The sequence below is a fragment of the Heterodontus francisci genome, chromosome 3 (assembly GCF_036365525.1).
Source record: "Heterodontus francisci isolate sHetFra1 chromosome 3, sHetFra1.hap1, whole genome shotgun sequence".
Taxonomy (NCBI): domain Eukaryota; kingdom Metazoa; phylum Chordata; class Chondrichthyes; order Heterodontiformes; family Heterodontidae; genus Heterodontus; species Heterodontus francisci.
Genome location: NC_090373.1, coordinates 140,369,377 through 140,387,418, shown reverse-complemented (window position 1 = coordinate 140,387,418; position 18,042 = coordinate 140,369,377). Strand labels below are relative to the sequence as shown.

The 18,042-nt window shown below is 41.0% G+C and overlaps 2 protein-coding genes across 6 annotated transcripts in view; one reads left to right on the top strand and one right to left on the bottom strand.

The window, feature by feature from the left end:
- Positions 1–8,575, top strand: part of ankrd6b (ankyrin repeat domain 6b) — a 242,028-nt gene extending 233,453 nt beyond the window's left edge. For all 5 annotated transcript variants that reach the window (XM_068026535.1, XM_068026559.1, XM_068026550.1 and 2 more), the window contains 2 exons: positions 2,087–2,414; positions 4,108–8,575. In XM_068026535.1, coding sequence (XP_067882636.1) covers positions 2,087–2,414; positions 4,108–4,673 — 894 coding nt within the window. In that variant the 3' untranslated portion in view covers positions 4,674–8,575. The remainder of the gene's footprint in view (positions 1–2,086; positions 2,415–4,107) is intronic.
- A 2,917-nt stretch (positions 8,576–11,492) lies between these two features.
- On the bottom strand, positions 11,493–18,042 carry lyrm2 (LYR motif containing 2). The gene is made up of 3 exons (XM_068026568.1): positions 17,661–18,042; positions 14,814–14,954; positions 11,493–12,200 (listed from the first exon to the last, which is right to left on the bottom strand). The coding sequence occupies exons 1-3, from the start codon at positions 17,703–17,705 to the stop codon at positions 12,123–12,125; spliced, it is 264 nt and encodes an 87-aa protein (XP_067882669.1). The 5' UTR covers positions 17,706–18,042; the 3' UTR covers positions 11,493–12,122.

Sequence of the window (18,042 nt, the reverse complement as noted above, 5' to 3'; positions counted from 1 at the left end):
CATGATGAGCAAATAGCTCAGGCCTTATTTCCGAGGTTGCTGACGAGGCCAATCTTATAGCGCGTGGAACTGTAAGAATCCCAACACTTGTATTGACCAGTGAAGGTAGGCTTGCAATAAGTGACAGCTGGTTCATTCCTCAGGGCAATGCCTTGACCAATCAGAGTCAAGTTGCCTGGTTTAAATTTCAAAGCTTGGCAGTTAACTGTCACTCACCACAAACTGGTGCATTCTTCATGGCAATGCCTCTACCAATCAGAGCCCACTTGCCAATCAGCACTCTCTTTTCATACAGTATAAATTTGTTGCTTCCCTTACATTGATATTCTTGCGAATTGTCCTGATGAGTGAAAGACAAAAAGCTTCAACAAAATGCCTCAATTCAACAATATATGGAATTTGTGCGACAAAAAGGTACATTGTGTAGTTGGATTTAGATTCATGGCTGAAGTCCTCTACAGTGGAAGTTTTTAACCTTGGCTACAGGACTTGGAGGAGATGTTTCCTTGGAGGTAGAAAGAAGAACATCTGTATATGTTGCCCCTGATAGAGAGGCCTCCACACCCCCAATTAGTACCCTGAACAAGGTTTGACCTCTTATCTTCAGGTGTCTGACCTTTGGCTGATGTGGAGAGAGCAGTCACACTTGTTTCTTAGAGTTTTGGCTATCATTTCTTAGGGTCTGCAGCAGAATCTAACTAATACCATGAGGTTTGCCCTCCCACTTATAAGTGGGCACATGGGTACACATTCCAGTGCAAGTGCCATGACTAAAATCAGTCTTCATGATGTCATCCTGATGACAGCTCACGCATCCTATACAGCCAGCCGCCGCAGGTGCCTGCTTATTTAGGTGTCAGCAAACAGGCCCAAGCTGCCCATGTACCAATCATGGCAACACAGCCTGCAGAAAAGTCCACCCGGCCATCTCAGTCCCAAGAGGCGCAAGATATCATAACACAGTCAAGCACCACTGGTGTCCCTGGCTCTCTGGTATCATCTCAGCACAGCACCAGGATAGATTTAAGAACAGTACAGAAAGGCATCAGGAGTGGGTAGGCATTACAGGAAGCACACTGTAGATATATATGTGCACAGTATAACCACTTTGTCATATTAAGGCCAGATTTTTGAAGGATGTTTGGAGATCAGTTGCTCTTTTCTGAAGCTCTGCCTCCTTCAGTAGATCTTCAGAGACATCATTGAGGCACAGAGTGGTCTGTAAACTCTGGTGGAAGATTACCTCCCAGTTGGTCTTGCTCTCCTTTTGGCATAGTTTTATTCTGTGTGCCTGTCATTTCATTTTCCTCCTGCTTCAGTTCTGCCTCCATTATAAGCATATATTTGTGAATGCTGATGTTTACCTTGTCTTATTTGTTTTTATAATTTTGGATACTATTGTTAAATCCCCCATCTTGGTTTGCTTTGAAAGAAAACAGCCCTAATTGATTCAGCCTCTCCTCATTCCAGGTTGCATTTTTTCCCCAGGGCTTAATATCCCCCTAAAATTGCACACAGTATTTCAGCCTTAACTTGTCATTATGTCCTCTTAGCTTTCGTATAAACACCAAAATCTCATTTGCTTTGTAAATGTCTTTTTTTAAAATCTGACCACTCATCCTTAACAATTTGTGTCTTGCACATGAAGATTGCTTGCTCCACCACGACATTGAAAAAGCCACCATCGAGGGGATATTTTCGTTCCTTATTCTTTTCTGTGCCAAATTTCCTATCTTATTACATAAAGTAATTTAAATACCAAAACTAGGCTGACTGGCTTCATTATGAGCAAATGTCGCTTTCATGCGTATAGAAAGTTGTGGGGGGTGGGGGCGTGGTAAGTTTCTACAGGGATTTTCTACATGCCTACTGTAACTTTGGCAGAAGAGCCGAGAAGACGCCAGAGGAAGGGTGTAAGCCGTGTATTTTCAGTTTAATCTGTACATTGAAACAAATAGTTAGCCACAATTTGTTACTTAATTTTTGTGATATGTTTTTTCTTGAATTGAGCAAATGGGACTTAAATTTGGTTTAAATATACTGTACCAATATTTTGTCTGTTTAATCACTCCAATCTTCTCCGTAGGCTTCGATGGTGGACGATATGAAATCTTGGTGTATGTCCAAGCTCCAAAATCTTGAGCTCAAGTTGTCAGGAGAACTGCGATCTAAATCTGCAACCCCTGCTGGTGAGAACTTGCTAGAGACTCTGAACACTGATATCATCCAAACCACCAGGGATCACAAAATAGTCCAGATAAATCCTGTTACACAGCAAGCTGGAGAACAACCACATCAGCCCTACATCAACCTGCCCTGTAGTTTGTCAGAAGAATCGGGAGGTGCCAAAGTCCAATCCTCAGATGAGACATCAGGCAGACAGTACTTTGTCATTCAACAGGATATTCCACCAGGTACAGAGAGTTACACCCTAAAATACAGCATGTAAGCTGCAGCTAAAACAAATCTTAATCCTTCATTCGTAATATCAGAATTTTAATTAAGATCAAGGGGTGGGTATTAAAAAAGATTAAAAGCCCCCAACATACAGAGGGTACAAGTACAATTTGGCACAAGTTATAAAACTCACAGCTTCAGTTTTTACTAACCTGAGAACACGCTGCACACAGTAATTGAAGGAACAGTTGATCATGTATGTTAAAATGTTCTCTTACCTCCTAAAATTTGCTTCCTAAACCCCTCAGTGGAGTTTGTCAACAAAAGAGAAACTCAAGTTGTGATCAGAATTGATGGCTTGGTAGATCCTTTTACACTATCTTGCAGGTTTTAAAATCATTCTGAGTGAATTTTTCAATGGTTGTTTAATGGGAATTGAGCCACAATAAATGTTAACAAACAATCCTGACCGTTTACAATTTACTCATATAGGCAGATGGTCGATAACCCATACAACCAAACATCAATGGATGAAGCTAGAGGAGTGGCTAACTGCCAGAGGCATGTCATTGTTGGGATTGTTCTTTGTATGGTAGGGGAAGGGAGCAAGTAGCAGGCACCATAAAGTTATAAAACCAACTCAGGAATTCCAGCAGTGCCACTGCTGGAAATGCAGCAGGTGGAGCTTCTGCCTAGCACTGTGATCCTGTCAAATTCTCATCCACAATCATGGGGCCAGAGTCATTTATATAATTGGGGGTTGTACCCATGCCTGTAGTGTTTCTGCAGGGCAGTAGTTGGAATATTGGAGCCACACTGTGCAGCTATGACATATTAGAAGGTTCGGGTCTCTTACATCTTTTTTGGCTCCCACAATGGGAGACCCTGAATCACACGCCAATTCATCCCGCTGAATGGGTCACACATGCAGCATAGAACAGCACATGCACCTGCTTCCTGCAGGCATATTTACTGCTGACCATATAAGAACTGGATCTGTCAGAATTTTCACGGGAGCCTGGAACCGCACCACCAGACCCAAACTAACATCAGGGAGTGCAGCCAGGAGAAGAGTTTCCTCTCCCATCTGTGGCTGCTTCCAAAAGGATCAAAACCCAGCAGAGTCGGCTTTCGCCCTAAACTCTGGCCCCTGTGCTAGTACTATTCCTGACTCCCATCCTACAAAGCAAGAAAGGTGTTCTCTCTTTAAGGATTCCATGTAATTGAAACTTCACAATAAAACTAACAGAGTCTTTGGTATTACATTCAAAGGCCCACTTTAGAGAAATATGGAAGAACAAACTGGACATGCATATTATAAAAAAAGGATTACACTGTGTTTCTTGGTGCACTTGCCCTCTGAGCAGGAGTAAGATGCCTGGTGAACAAAGGCATTGTTGGGCCCAAGAAACTGTAATTGCTTCTTAGCTTAGGACTACCCACAAATTAGGAAGACCTGGTGAGCGCATTATGGTAGCAAGTATCTTGCAAACAAGGAGTAAAAACTTGTACCTTACCACAACATTGGTGAAATCTTTAAATAACAAGCAAACTAATCAGAAAATGTGTTTTCTTGTTACCTCCACAAATTAATTAAAATAGTTTAATCTCTTTGTTTACAACAGTAATATTTAATCAACTTATTTAGGGCTGAAAATGTTTCCATGAACAAGAACATATTTGTCACTTGTAATATTTTTGATTCCACAGGAACAGCACAACCAGTACCGACTGTTTCCAGTGCTTCCCCAAATATGCCCCAAGTAACTTCTCTTCCAGCTGTTAGACCAAAGGAAAGGGCCTCCTATTCTGCTGCCCCTGCTAAAATACCCGAGTTGCCACCTTTGGAGCAGCCTTTGCCCAAACTTGGAAATGTAAAGTTTCAGACTTCTAATGAAACTTCAGTTTTAAAGACTGACCAAGCAGCGAGTGTTCATCCACTTCGAGGATACAATCAAAACAAAAGCACCCAGACTAAAAAATCTCTCAGCATAAGGCACAGGCAACAACAGGGGAGCAAGTTGCTTTCTGCTGCACATCACACAGACCAACCCACCACACAAATCAAGGAGAGCTTACCTGTGCTTGAAATCACACAATTTTTTTTTGAGGCAGTTTCCACACAGATGGAAAAGTGGTACGAGAGAAAGATTGAGGAGGCAAGATGTCAAGCTGATCAGAAGGCCCATCAGGATAAAGTCGCTTTGCTAGAGCAAATTAAACATTTAGAAGATGAACTACAGAAACTTAGGACTAAAATGCAGAAGGATAGCTAGCAGATGCTAGTCAAAGACATTGCTTCCTATCAAGGAAGATATCGCCAATACCAACATCACTGTTGACTCAACATTCCTACCTGAGGCTGGCTTGTAAGAATCAACACAAGTGTGTGAACTTTCACTGTACAGGAGACTTACATTTCAAAAAAATGCCACACTTTTGTTTTGAGTTTGTCAGACTTTCAAAGCCACAGACTCGACCTGACTTTCTGACTTTACATTAGTTGCCCTAGTTCAGGGCCTCCTCGTAATATATTAAAAATTGGTTATGCTTTCTCTACGTTAAAACTAAACACAAAATCAATTCACTGATCAACCTCATTGCTCTGTATTGTACACATTAGTAAATTGCTGCTCTTGGAAAGTGTTGCAAAAGCATGCTCATTGCTCATTCTGACATGGCAGATTGAACAAAACAAATCGTGTACATCAGCATTAGTGCTATACACAGGTTTAATACAGGCTCAATGAATGAAAAAAGAACATGGAAAGTACTATAATTTGAATATGCAAGTCTGTACATTTAATTTGTCAAATTTGAATATGCATCATATTGGAGGTTATATGAAAGTAATGGACTGAAATGCACGAGGTGAACATTGACATGTGGTCATAGCTGTTAGATTCTGGCAAATCCACCACATATGGTAACAAGCAGAATACAATGGGGTGGATTTTCATGTCCCATAAATAGCTGTGTTCAGGGTGTAACTGACCAGAAGTACAGGTGGAGATTTCTGTCCAAAATGGGAGGCATTTCAACCAGCATAGGAAACTCCCATCAGGAACAGGGGTTTAATTTCAGTGTTTCCATTGGGAGGTGGTGGGGGTGGGGCTAGGGATTAAGAGAGGGAATAACATCATACCTCCCCTGTTTTCTAGCCTTTACATTGAATCTGGTCTCAGTCATGTATATATCCAAGTACAACAGAGAATCCAGCATTATTAGACAGCTGCTCAATGCAGATGTGAAGATTTAAAAGGCAAGAGGAAGTTAAAGTAACTTTTTGAAGGATGCTTTGCAAGTGGATTTGGACTATTACATCCTTTTCTTTTGACTCAATTAGTTTCAAAGGCCTTCTGCTGTTAGTTCTGGCACTAACCTATTTTGTTTCACTCCTGGACAATGAGTTTCCTGATGTTGTCCAAAAATGGAAATTGCCACTACTGCTACTAGAGAGATGTGAGCTTAACTGGAATTAGTTTAGTTTAGTTTAGAGATACAGCACTGAAACAGGCCCTTCGGCCCACTGAGTCTGTGCCGACCATCAACCACCCATTTATACTAACCCTACACTAATTCCATATTTCTACCACATCCCCACCTGGCCCTATATTTCCCTACCACCTACCTATACTAGGGACAATTTATAATGGCCAATTTACCTACCAACCTGCAAGTCCTTTGGCTTGTGGGAGGAAACCGGAGCACCCGGAGGAAACCCACGCAGACACAGGGAGAACTTGCAAACTCCACACAGGCAGTACCCAGAATTGAACCCGGGTCGCTGGAGCTGTGAGGCTGCGGTGCTAACCACTGCACCACTGTGTAAGCAGACAGTGTTCTTTCGACAATACCAGTAGTAAGCATTTTTATAACAAAAATTTAAAATATGCTAGGTTTCCTCCAGCATTGCTCGTGGTCTCTGGATTGGGGAACGGAATGTAAGTAGGGGAGTTTACAAGTCAGAGACTGTCAGCCACAGTATCAGGAAGCAGGGCACTCAATGTGAGTGGAGCTACAACATTCTGGGAGGGAGGGAGCAGAGACGAGGCAGAATGCCTGAGGGGACTGGGAAGCTATTGTAATAGTCAAAAGCTTAGTGCATAAATGGAATGTAACAAAAGTTAGAACCACTTGATAACCAAGAAGCGAAAATGTGCAGCATCATAAGCATGTTCACCATTCTGAAAACCTTAAGAACTGAATGTTCTTGCTAGATTTGAAAGATGTCTATATTTTACCATTTAACAATTGCAAAAATTAACTCTTCTAAATTTGTAGCCCTGATTACTATGTAATGCAGACCAATTTCAAAGTTTTTTTTGCCAAAACGGGTACAGAAGTCTCGTTTTTAAAGGATTGATGATTCTGTCACCCACTTTTAGGGTGATCACTACAGCAATACAAATGACGGCCAATGCAGCAAGTGAGACTAAAACAACTATGCAAGCTGAAAATATTTTGATGATCTGTTGACTAACACTAACTAACAAAATGATAACAACCTGCTTAGTAACCAGTACAATTCATTCAAATTAAAATGTTGGGCAGTTTGCTTTCTTTTAGCTTACAAGTCCTGTTTACAAATTAGAGAACATGTCAGATGGGAGAATTTGTGATCTTGTCATTGATATTGGAGCTATGCAAATTACATCTCCAAGCTACTAGTTTTAATTTATATTGGCTACATAATGAGCCCCTAGTATATCTGAGATAGAAAGAACTTACTTTTAGTTAGGATCTCATTTTCACACAAGCTTTTCCAAATATCCAACACCTTTGTTAGATGTTCACTATTGACCCCAAAAAAGCTGCAAAATGAGTAAATAAGAACGTGTTTTTAAAAAGCTGCTGTTTAGAAAATTAATTTCTTAAGTGCTGTAAATGTGTGCCATAGTATTAACTTTGAAGCAGTCTTATACATTTTGTACATCTTTTAAAAGATGCTAATTTCTAGAGATAATTTTGCTTATGATATGGTGTTCATGACTTGCCTGACCATGTCATGGATATAGGACATAATAAATTAAGTGTTCGCTGGACTGCAAGAAAAGACTACATTGTAAAACCATGCCTTCTCTTTAGACCAATTTAGTATAGGCATTTCAGCAGAATTTGTAACATCATGGTTTAAATGACAACACAGATAATTAAATCACTGTGAAACATCTAAAACATTTAAAGATTATGGAGCAAAGTAAATTATTTATCATCTAGCGTTCATGGGGTGAAATTCAACCTCATTACACCTATTTTTGGGGTGAAAAATTGAGGTTGCAGGGATGGATTTGTAGGGCCACAATTTCGAATACCTGATCTCCCCCAAAGTGCATCAGCTGCCAAATTGAAAACCAGCAACTTCCAGGTGTGATGGGTCCCATTTGAAAAAGTTGGGCACCGTGTACATGCAAATCAGGATCCTAATGTTGGTTTGGGACCCCAGTCGAAGTTGGTCATCAACTGTGTGGAGTTTGCGCCTCATAAGTTCTGAGTCTTTAGTTGTCTAATCAATCGTCCTCAAAGGGATCACGTGAATGCATCCCACAAATTGGTAAGACACTTTTTTTATAGTTTCATTTCTGTAGGGCCAGGAGGAGCTGAAGAGCTTCTCCAAATTTCATAAGAATTACTGTAGGCAACCACCAGCCCAGGCTCCCCTTATCGCACCCCCCACCACTCCCCAGGACCTGTGGGCCACCTTGACGTCAGAGCCAGATGAAATTCCTGAGGCTTTCACTATCAAACTGCACCTGATTGCCAATCACAGCTCACTGGCTTCATTCAGATGACGTCAAAGGCACAGTGCAATCACTCCGGAAACCGATGCCACTTGAATCTGCCCCATATCTTTCAATCTGTACTACAAGTGCCAAGATAGGCATTTGGATCTACAGCTGGGCAAAGCTCTCACTCAACATTAACAAACAAGAACATAATTCAATCCCCTTCACTGCCAAATAAGCAGGTGCTGAATGCAGCCAGCAGAGTGTATGCAATATTGTTACAGGCATCTGATTATGTTTGTGCCACATTTTAAATATGTCAGAAAAGCCTATTGAGCTACCAATAGTACACAGTTTGTCCCATGAGAAATATATGTGACCTGCTTGTAACTTCAGTTACTTATGTTGGTGAAACTTGTTATAATAAACCTCTTTATCTAATTTCTACCTAACCTAACAGTAAGAAAAACCTTTCCCAATTTTTTTTAACACAGTATTTTCTTAAAACTAGTAAGCTGATTATCTGCCTGTGTTTGCATGAAATTGTTCCACATTGATCACCATTTAAACCCATCAACAGTATGTTCCCTAAAGCAACTTCTGTGATCTTGTGTACGTGAGTTTTTTTTTAATGTAATTTTTTTTTTCAAAAAGGCCTATGAATGCTAGATTGAATACATGAACTGGTCTTGGATATACAGCTAGAGGTTTTTTGAACTTCTGCTGTGAAGGTGGACCATGGAAGGTAGCAAATAAATCAACATTTGTTTGTTTAAAATTCTCATTTTAGTGTTACGTTGATTCAAGGAGGGACTACTACAACAATTTGCAGTTATAATAATACCTTTATCATGGCCACGGCTGGCAATTCTATCCTCCTGTCCACCGCCAATTTTCATCTCATCACCTTTGGTGGCCGTGCCCTCAGCTGTCTTGGCCATAAGCTCTGAAACTCCCTCCCTAAACCCCTCAGCCTCTCTATCTCTTTGTCTCCTCCTTTAAGGCATAGCTTTTAGTCATAAGCCTAATATTGCCTTATGTGGCTCAGTGTCAAATTTTCATTGGTAACGCTGTGAGGTGCCTTGGGAAGGTGCTAAGAAACAGCTGGAATTGTTTTTTTTATAAGCTCTCATTTCTTGATAAAGCATAACATTGCAGTTACGGAAATCCAACTTTCTCTGTCCTGACATAATAAACAGCTATACACCTGACGTGTATTCTCTCAGATACCTGGCTTAAAATACCTTGTCAGACCTAAGTACATCCCATTTCAGCTACAGTAGAAAACATTTTCAAAAGCACACATCTGTACTGTGGTAACTGCTGTACTATATCTGAATTTACATTAATCTGATTTGTCTAATAACACTATAGGTTTCATCATTTAACTATTGCTTTGTCACGTTTCTTTTCATCACATAACAATACAAGCTTATAGCATAAAAATAAGGCCACTTAGCTGATGGTGTCTGTGCTGACTCTTTGCCAGAATAGTCAAAAAGTAATCCCTTTGCTAAATTGTCTACATTCGTATCTTCTTGTGATTCCAATACTGATTCAATTTTTCCTTAAAATATGCAATATTCTGTCTCAAACAGTTCATGTGGAAAAGCATTCTATGCTCCAACAACCCATGGTGTACAGCCATTTTTCATCACTCAATTTAAAATTAATAAACCTTTGGCACTGACTCCCCAGCTAGATGAAACAGTCTCTCGCTATTCATGACCAAAACCTCCATAATTTAAAAAAAAGCTATTAAATCTTCTCTCCATCATCACTGCTCCAGTGGAAATAGTTCCAATATCTCAGGACTCTCCTTGTAACCATTGATTCCTATCCCTGGTATCATCCTGATGAATTTACACTGTACTCTTAACTGTGGCTTAATCCATGTTTTGCCTAAATTCTTTACTCTTAGCGAGCCTGCATTGTATCTGCCCGGACTTGCATTACTAGGTCTCTGTTTATCCTTACCAAAAACTGTATATTCCGATTGTTTTTTTCCACCTAAAGTATATTGCATCACATTTACCTACATTAAATTGCATCTGCCACCTATCTGCTCAACTCTACTAATTTGTCCGTCTTCCTTGAGTTTTTTTACAGTCCTCCTCAATTTGTCAAATCTCCTACCTTTTGTGCTATGAGCAAATTTTGATACGGTGTTCCCTACACCCAAGTCAAAATCATCCGTATATACAAAGAACAAAAATAGAGCCAAGATTGAACCCTGTGGCTCAGCACATTCAACCCTAAACCAACTTTGCCAGGGTCAGGACTGGAGGTCAGTGATGAACAGATCCAATACTTATGCCAGGATTGATGGCTCGTGGGTTTTCAGGACCCTTGTGTCTAGCAGCTATTAGCTGTGGCACTTTGTTATAGATGCAAAACAGCCTTTAAAATAAAGCAAGCTAATCAGTGACCATAAGCCTGAAGCTATCGTGACTAATCTCTGATTGAGCTCAAATAGTTACATTACCTGGATTTGACTATTTACAGAAAAGACCTTAAAACTACCAATCAGATTCATAGCAAACATCACAACCATACACCAGACTTGAGACCGGCGAGCAAAGCCATGGGAAACCCACTAGTGTATATAACAATTTTACTTGTAGTCTGAATCCATTTCACATTTCAAAATGTCAGAGGTATAAAATATGTTTTTTGCTGACCTTGGTAAACTGACCTCTCGAGTAGAGGCTGGGATTTACATATTAATTGCCAATCTATCAAAATTCCAAACCTTACCCCCTCCCCAGCAATCAGCCTCTAATTGGTCTCAGGAGGTGCCTACTTCCCCTACAGAGAATATCTGATCAATGGCCTTAAACTGACAGTCCAGTCTTAAACACGCCTTTGTCCACAGCCTATATCACTGTCAGAAAGGGCGATATATGGAATTCAGGAACTACCAGGCAGTAAGAAAGCCATTCCTGGAAGTCCACACAACCCAGGCTTCTCCCACATGAACCCAGGGTAACCCTGAAGGACTTTAAAGGGGGAACCACAAACTGACAAACCCCCTGCCCCCACCACCCAGTATTCCACAAAAGGTTAAGACCTGAACCTTATCGGACCATCATGATATCTTAAAGGCCCTTGACATCCCTGACTCAGCCAATCTCAAGGACCACTGCCAAATCATCCTGAGCCACAAATAACATACTGATTCTCATGTATGCTGAAAGACCTAACAGTCCTTGTACACCAATGTATATTCCTCATGAGATAAATTATAGTGACTTCATAAAATATATATACATTCTTTTTGCTTAAGCATTCTTAGCAGCTATAAAATCACAAATGTGTTTCAGACCCCAGACTACTCAACAGCAATGGCTGGAGAGATAAGCTAATGTGTTCATAAAAAGACATGCCGTTTAATAACTGCAACACCACAGTACATAAAGATTTTCAAATCAGCAGTTACCATGTTCATGAAGAGGCAATGAAACAGACACCAAATGAGGCCTGGAGTGAGAAAGCAACCCTGAAAATCATTGCAGGTAACAGAAGGGACATATTTGAAAATAAACAGATCTATGTTGTAGCTAGTAAACATTAGTATAGAGTGACATATTCACCACATACTACAACAATTTATACAATCATTTACCAGTATTTACTTCCTTACAGTTCAGAGATGGGTATTTTGAAATAGAGCCAAGTCTAAGTAAATATAGTGAAAGGTTACTCCCTTTTATAATCTGTAGTTTATACATGATTATCGGCACCTAATTATAACACGACAGAGCTTGTACAATTCTAACACAAGCAGTGTGTAACCTGTGGAAAATTGAAAAAGCCACAATCTCCAACAAATGGATTTCAAGTCATTCCAAATAATTGTTTCATCGGCAATTACTTGATAGAGTTACTGCTGCCACAGTTGGTGAAAACCTTTCAGCAAGACCAAAATATATGTTCCAAACAGGTCTCAGCAGAACTATAAGTGTTCTGGAAAATCTTAGCATTGCTAATGTCTTCCTGTCATTTTGCTAAGCAAAGCATTTTTTCTAGCTCCTTAAGTTGCAGATTCCCATGTGTGAGCATCATTCGCACTGTATCCTGTATGAGAAAAAATAAAATTTAGTACATGATCTGCCTAGAATTATAGAAATGTTACCATATATAGTTATTTTATATAGAGATTGAAAAAAAATCATTTACACATACAAGAAGGAATTTGCTTTTATAGAGTGCCTTTCATACCTCCAAAACATTCTGCAGCCAACGAATTGCTGTTTAGTTAGCAGCAAATCTCTGAACAGCAAGGCCCCATAAAAACAATGAAATAAATAACTAATCTATTCTGGTGATGACCGTTGGACTGGACAGTGGGAGAGCTCTTTTGCTCTTCTTCAAATAGCACAATGGTCTTTAATGTCCACCCGAATAGGCAGACCTATCTGTCTCAGTTGAAAGATAGCACCTCTGACAATACAGCATTACCCTCAGTACTACACTAAAGTGTCAGCCTATATTATGTCAAAAGCAAAATACTGTGGATGCTGGAAACCACTCAGCAAGTCTGGCAGCATCTGTGCAGAAAGAAACAGCTAACGTTTCAGTTCTATGACCTCCCATCAAGTGTTAACTCTGTTTCTCTCTTCACAGATGCTGCCAGACCTGCTGAGTATCTCCAGCATTGTCTGTTTCTAATTTGGCCTATATTGCATGCTTGAGTGGGACTTGAACTCAGGAGCTTTTGATCAGTAGACAAAAGCTCTACCATTTAACCAAGATGATACTTCAACACATACACCAACATTTAGACATCTTCCAGGACATTGAAGCCAAGCAGTAGATGCCCAGGTACAATCAAAAGGGTGATTCCGAGGCAGAACTTGAAACAATTAGCAGCTAAAATCTTCAGTTATTGAAACAGCAGAAGGCCTGATGAGGAATAATTAAAAGTTACTGACAGTAAAAGGGCAGAGTAGGATCAGGGTGAGATTGATTGTGACAACATTGGGGGCTGCATTTTAACAGTCCGCCACCAAAGTAGGCAGCGGACATAAAAAATGCAGCCCACGCGCACAGGCACCACATCACTGAGCCACTGTGATTTCAAACATGACGGCTCATTTGCATGGCCACAGCGCCTGCCCATCGTGATGATGTGCAGGTGCCATTTTTAAAGGGCTTAAAGTCCTCAATGGACATTTAAAAAGTAAAGGGCCGGGTAAGTTAAAGTTTCAAAAATTTGTGAATTTGACCTTTCCCTCCGCCCCCAAAGTTTGGCACCTTTGTCCTTTACCCCTTCCCACTACCACCACACCCCCCACCCACCCACCCAATCCACAGCACTGTCACCCCACAAACCCCCGCCTGCACAGAGAAAAAAAACTTCCTCCCCCTTCCCCACAGATATCGCGCCACGCTTCCCCAAATGGCACTGTCGGCGGCAAGAATAAAGATGGCAACGTGATGGCAGAATTGCTGCGGGATGAATGGTAAGTAGGCATTTACATATTTTAATGTGGGTCCTGTCGCCAAGCGGTGGGGCAGCTGCCACGTGGCCTCACCGCCGCCGCAGAGATCGGTGGCGGACCTCCGCCGTACCGATCTTCACTGCCCCCCGCGCAGGGGCTTTAAAATCCAGCCCTGGGAATCTGGATAATAGAGGTGGAAATGGAGAAGGTTGGCCACAGGATGAGATGCTGCAGGTAAAGAGTTCTGTTCAAGCAAGGAAAGCAATAATGACAAGTTCTTGGAAGCTTGATACAAACTGGCCCAATTCACATATATGATATCAAACTAGGACAGGTCAAGAACTACAAAATCCATTGGACTAAATAAATACGCGAGAAGGAAAATGGCAGATGAAATTTAATTGGGTTGAGGTGTTTAGCTGCTTACTTGGCCACTGGTTGAGCACAACATGAGGTTCATTACACGTTAATAGATCTTGTTGGAAGGCTGTCTTGCCTGCCCTCCTTGGGGAGAGGCAAGATTACCTCAAGGTTGAAAACCAAAGGACTGTTATTTCTCTTTAGTATTTTAAGGTGATTGTTCAGTTGATTTACTGGTGTTTGGAAAACTTGAACTCGTAAAACAAATGATTTGCCATTGAAATGTCTCTTCCCTCTCCCCCTCCCATATAGACACATGTGCTTTGCTGTATTTCTAAAATAACAAAGTTACATTCCAACACCTTATCAATAGTCCCCAGGCTTACCAGTATTCTATGTTAAAGTGCCCTGTGATTTCCAGCTCATGTTTGGACACCAGTTAAAGAACCCACACCCTTACAAAGCACATTAACACTGAGGATAATTGTTGGGAAAGCAATCTAAGTATTAAATTGTCAAGATACATCATTAAACAATAAAGTGTTAATTCAGTAACAAATGACCACTGCATCTTAAAATGAAAATACTTTCATAAAACCAAATACAGTAGATTTTTAATATTGAAACTGATAGAGTGACAAATGTACATAATATTTTGACAGCAAAAAGATAATTCACTGGCTCTGGAAGACACTGGCCACTTTGTAGTTTCAGTGCAACAATATTTGACTATATTATTATCTAGTAAATATATTTCTGTGTAACTCTGACTTCTCTAACAATACTCTTAGATTCTAGTCAGGAAAAACAAGGAAACAGAACTGGTGCTTTCTAAGTTACATACACACAATAGCAGCTAAAGCTTGTTTATGTAGCAGCGACTTACTTCATCTGTAGCATTTTTATTCTGTTTGAATTCTTGTCTCGCCCAATTTTTAAGATACTGTTTATCTCCTTCATTTGGAATTTGATAAATGACTTTTAAAATCTTCCTGTACAAACTCAGAACGTTCTGTCGATGTATGAACTTGAAAATAGATAATTCACATAATCTGATATCAACATTTGCAATGCTGAATTAAAACAAAATAACACATATATATCAAAGAAAGCAAGGATCTTTGAAGTACGTTTTTCCACTTTTGACGTCTACGTTGATGACCCAAGATGGACTGTGTGCAGAGTGAAACTTCCGCTGCTCTATCCCACCGATAAGACTCAAATATAACCTCAGATCACCTTAATTGCATCGGCCAGTGATTTCACTGGTGCAGTAATTATTATGGAAAAACTAGGATGAGAGAGAGACAAGCTTAAAATTTTAAAGGCCATTCAGTCCATCACACATGGTGGTCCTCTGAAAAAGCTGTCAACTAAGTCTCATTCATCATATCTTTCTAGGTATGACCTGCAAAAGCTTACCCACTCTCACAGTTTAGCTATAGTTCCTTGTTTCTCCCCTGTTGAACAGAGGTATTACATTGGCAACCCTCCAGTCATAGTCATAAAGTGATACAGCACTGAAACAGACCCGGTGCCGACCAACAACGACCCATTTATAGTAATCCTACATTAATCCCATATTCCCTACCACATCCCCACCTTCCCCCAATTCTCCTTCCACCTACCGGAGCACCCAGCGGAAACCCACGTGGCCACAGGGAGAACTTGCAAACTCCACATAGGCAGTACCCAGAACTGAACCCGGGTTGCTGGAGCTGTGAGGCTGCGGTGCTAACCACTGTGCCACCATTGTGTCATATGACACAATTTCCATATCTAAGGATGTGTGAAAGATGTGGTAAAAGACTCTGCTATTTCTTCTCTGACTGCCCACTGCATTCTCGATAGCATGCCATTAGGGCTCAGTATCTTTTACCATTTTTTCAGTCATACTTTATAACTATCCTAATTACTCCACTTTGTCCTCTTGTACCTTTTCATTCCCACTACCACACTCTTCTGTGAAAACTGAGGTGAAGTACACCTTTAATATCTTTGACATTCTTGTACTTCAGTGATCAGTGGGCACTGGATTGAGATTGCACGCTTATTTCTTATGGGGAGACTTTCATTCCATCAGTCTGCACTAAACTCAAATCAAAGGTCTTATTCTCTTCACTACCTTGTCTCCATTCCAATTTATTGCCTCATTATCTTAAAAGCATTCAATTTAGTAACTTAAGACTCAAGAAAAGTGCCACAGAGGTATAAATCAAGAAATAAAAACAAAGTGCTGGAAACACTCAGCAGGTCTGGCAGCATCAGTGGAGAGAGAAGCAGAGTTAATGTTTCAGGTCAGTGACCTATCGTCAGAACTTCTGCCAGACCTGCTGAGTATTTCAAGCACTTTCTGATTTTATTTCAGATTTCCAGTAGCCGTAGTATGTTGCTTTTATTTTAGGGTATAAATTAAGAACCTGCATGATTTTGTTAACCAAACCTTCCTTTGTTACTGCCGATTTCCTAAAAGAGGAGGATGGGATTGGAAGTTTGGAATAACAACATAGGGATTTCTAGATGAAAAAAGGCCAAAGTCCATCTTGTTTGTTTTCTAACAATCTGGTAGCGGCATGGTAACAAGTCAACAAAATCCATTATCATAGCAATCAATCTCCATCAATTTGTATACAACAGACCCACACAAAAGGGGAGGAAAACCCCAGCGGTGAAAAGCTTTCGGAATAACAGGTTCATAGAATGGATATCCACATTATATGGAATGGCACACATTGGCAAATGATCCAACTCTATCTGAACTTCTAATTTCCTATTTCACAAAGGGGCAGCACAGTGGCCAGCACAGCAGCCTCACAGCTCCAGCGACCCGGGTTCGGTTCTGGGTACTGCCTGTGGAGAGTTTGCAAGTTCTTCCTGTGACCATGTGGGTTTCCTGCAGGTGCTCCGGTTTCCTCCCACATGCCAAAGACTTGTGGGTTGATAGGTAAATTGGCCATTGTAAAAATTGCCCCTAGTGTCGGTAGGAGATTGAGGGAAGATGGGGATGTGAGAGGGAAAATGGGATTAATGTAGGAATAGTACAAATGGGTGATTGATGGTTGGCGCGGACTCGTTGGGCCGAAGGGCTTGTTTCGGTGCAGTATCTCTTTATGACTCTACGTTAAAAGGCAAAATACTGAATGATCCACAGCCAAAACATAAATCTGTCTGTTCTCGCCAGAGATGCTAAGTGTCTTATTGAATCTTTCCAGCACTTCCTAAATTTTAAACACAACCGCTGTGACAGGTTGTTCTTGGACACGGATCTCAAACTTATAAACGAGCGGTCGTTACTTTTGTTAACAGTAGACAAGGTATCAAAAAATAGACGAACTGTCAGGCTCCAGATGTGTTGAGCAGTACAAACACCAACAAACAAGAAAAAAGAAAACCCTGCAGCTGGAGCAAGGATTGAACAGAAACAGAAAATGCTGGTCAGTATTTCTGACGACAAGGCTGCAGCCTCTGCTTTCTCTTGTCTGACTATCAGTGCACAGAACCAAGCGCACGCTCCTCGCTATTCCACTTGCATTGCCATTGTGATGTAATCAGTTCGAACCCCCGGTGAACGGTCGCGCGGCTCGATCTGTTTGCATTGCCTTTGTAAATCAGCTCGACCTCCCCTCCACAAGTCGCAGTTTGAGGCCGGGCCCGCCAGCTGAGAAGCGGGTGGAGCTGGGGTCGGGTGGGCGACGTGCCCGGGGTCTGCCTCCTGCTCGTGTCCAATTCTCACCTGTTTAAAGCTCAGTACACCCGGTGGCAACCTGGCCGCCGCCATCTTCCTCTAAGGTGTGGTCGCACAGTGATATGATCATAGGCCAGGCCGCCCCTCCCCCTGGTGGCAGGTCTGGTTGAATGTGCCAAAAGCTGTCGCTGCTAAAAATCTGAAGTCGCAGAAAATGCTGGAAATATTGAACAAGTCGGAGATTTAACAAACAGCTCGGATGGGGGGGTGGGGTACTGTGTGCAGTTCAATCACCATTAGTTCTTCTTAGACTAGTTACTGTTTTGAGAGACTTTTGTTGCTTTCTATAGCATAACTGATTTGCGGCATTAGTCGTTCAGTTAAAAGGTGCAAATTAGAAAAAGATATCAGGGACGTAGACTTGGACAAC

Excerpts from the sequence above, each read along its gene's own strand:
- lyrm2 (XM_068026568.1), bottom strand. The coding sequence starts at position 17,705 with ATGGCGGCGGCCAGGTTGCCACCGGGTGTACTGAGCTTTAAACAG. Across the intron at positions 14,955-17,660 it reads GTGTACTGAGCTTTAAACAG|TTCATACATCGACAGAACGT; the intron begins GTGAGAATTGGA and ends TCTATTTTCAAG. Across the intron at positions 12,201-14,813 it reads ATAAAAATGCTACAGATGAA|GATACAGTGCGAATGATGCT; the intron begins GTAAGTCGCTGC and ends TTTCTCATACAG.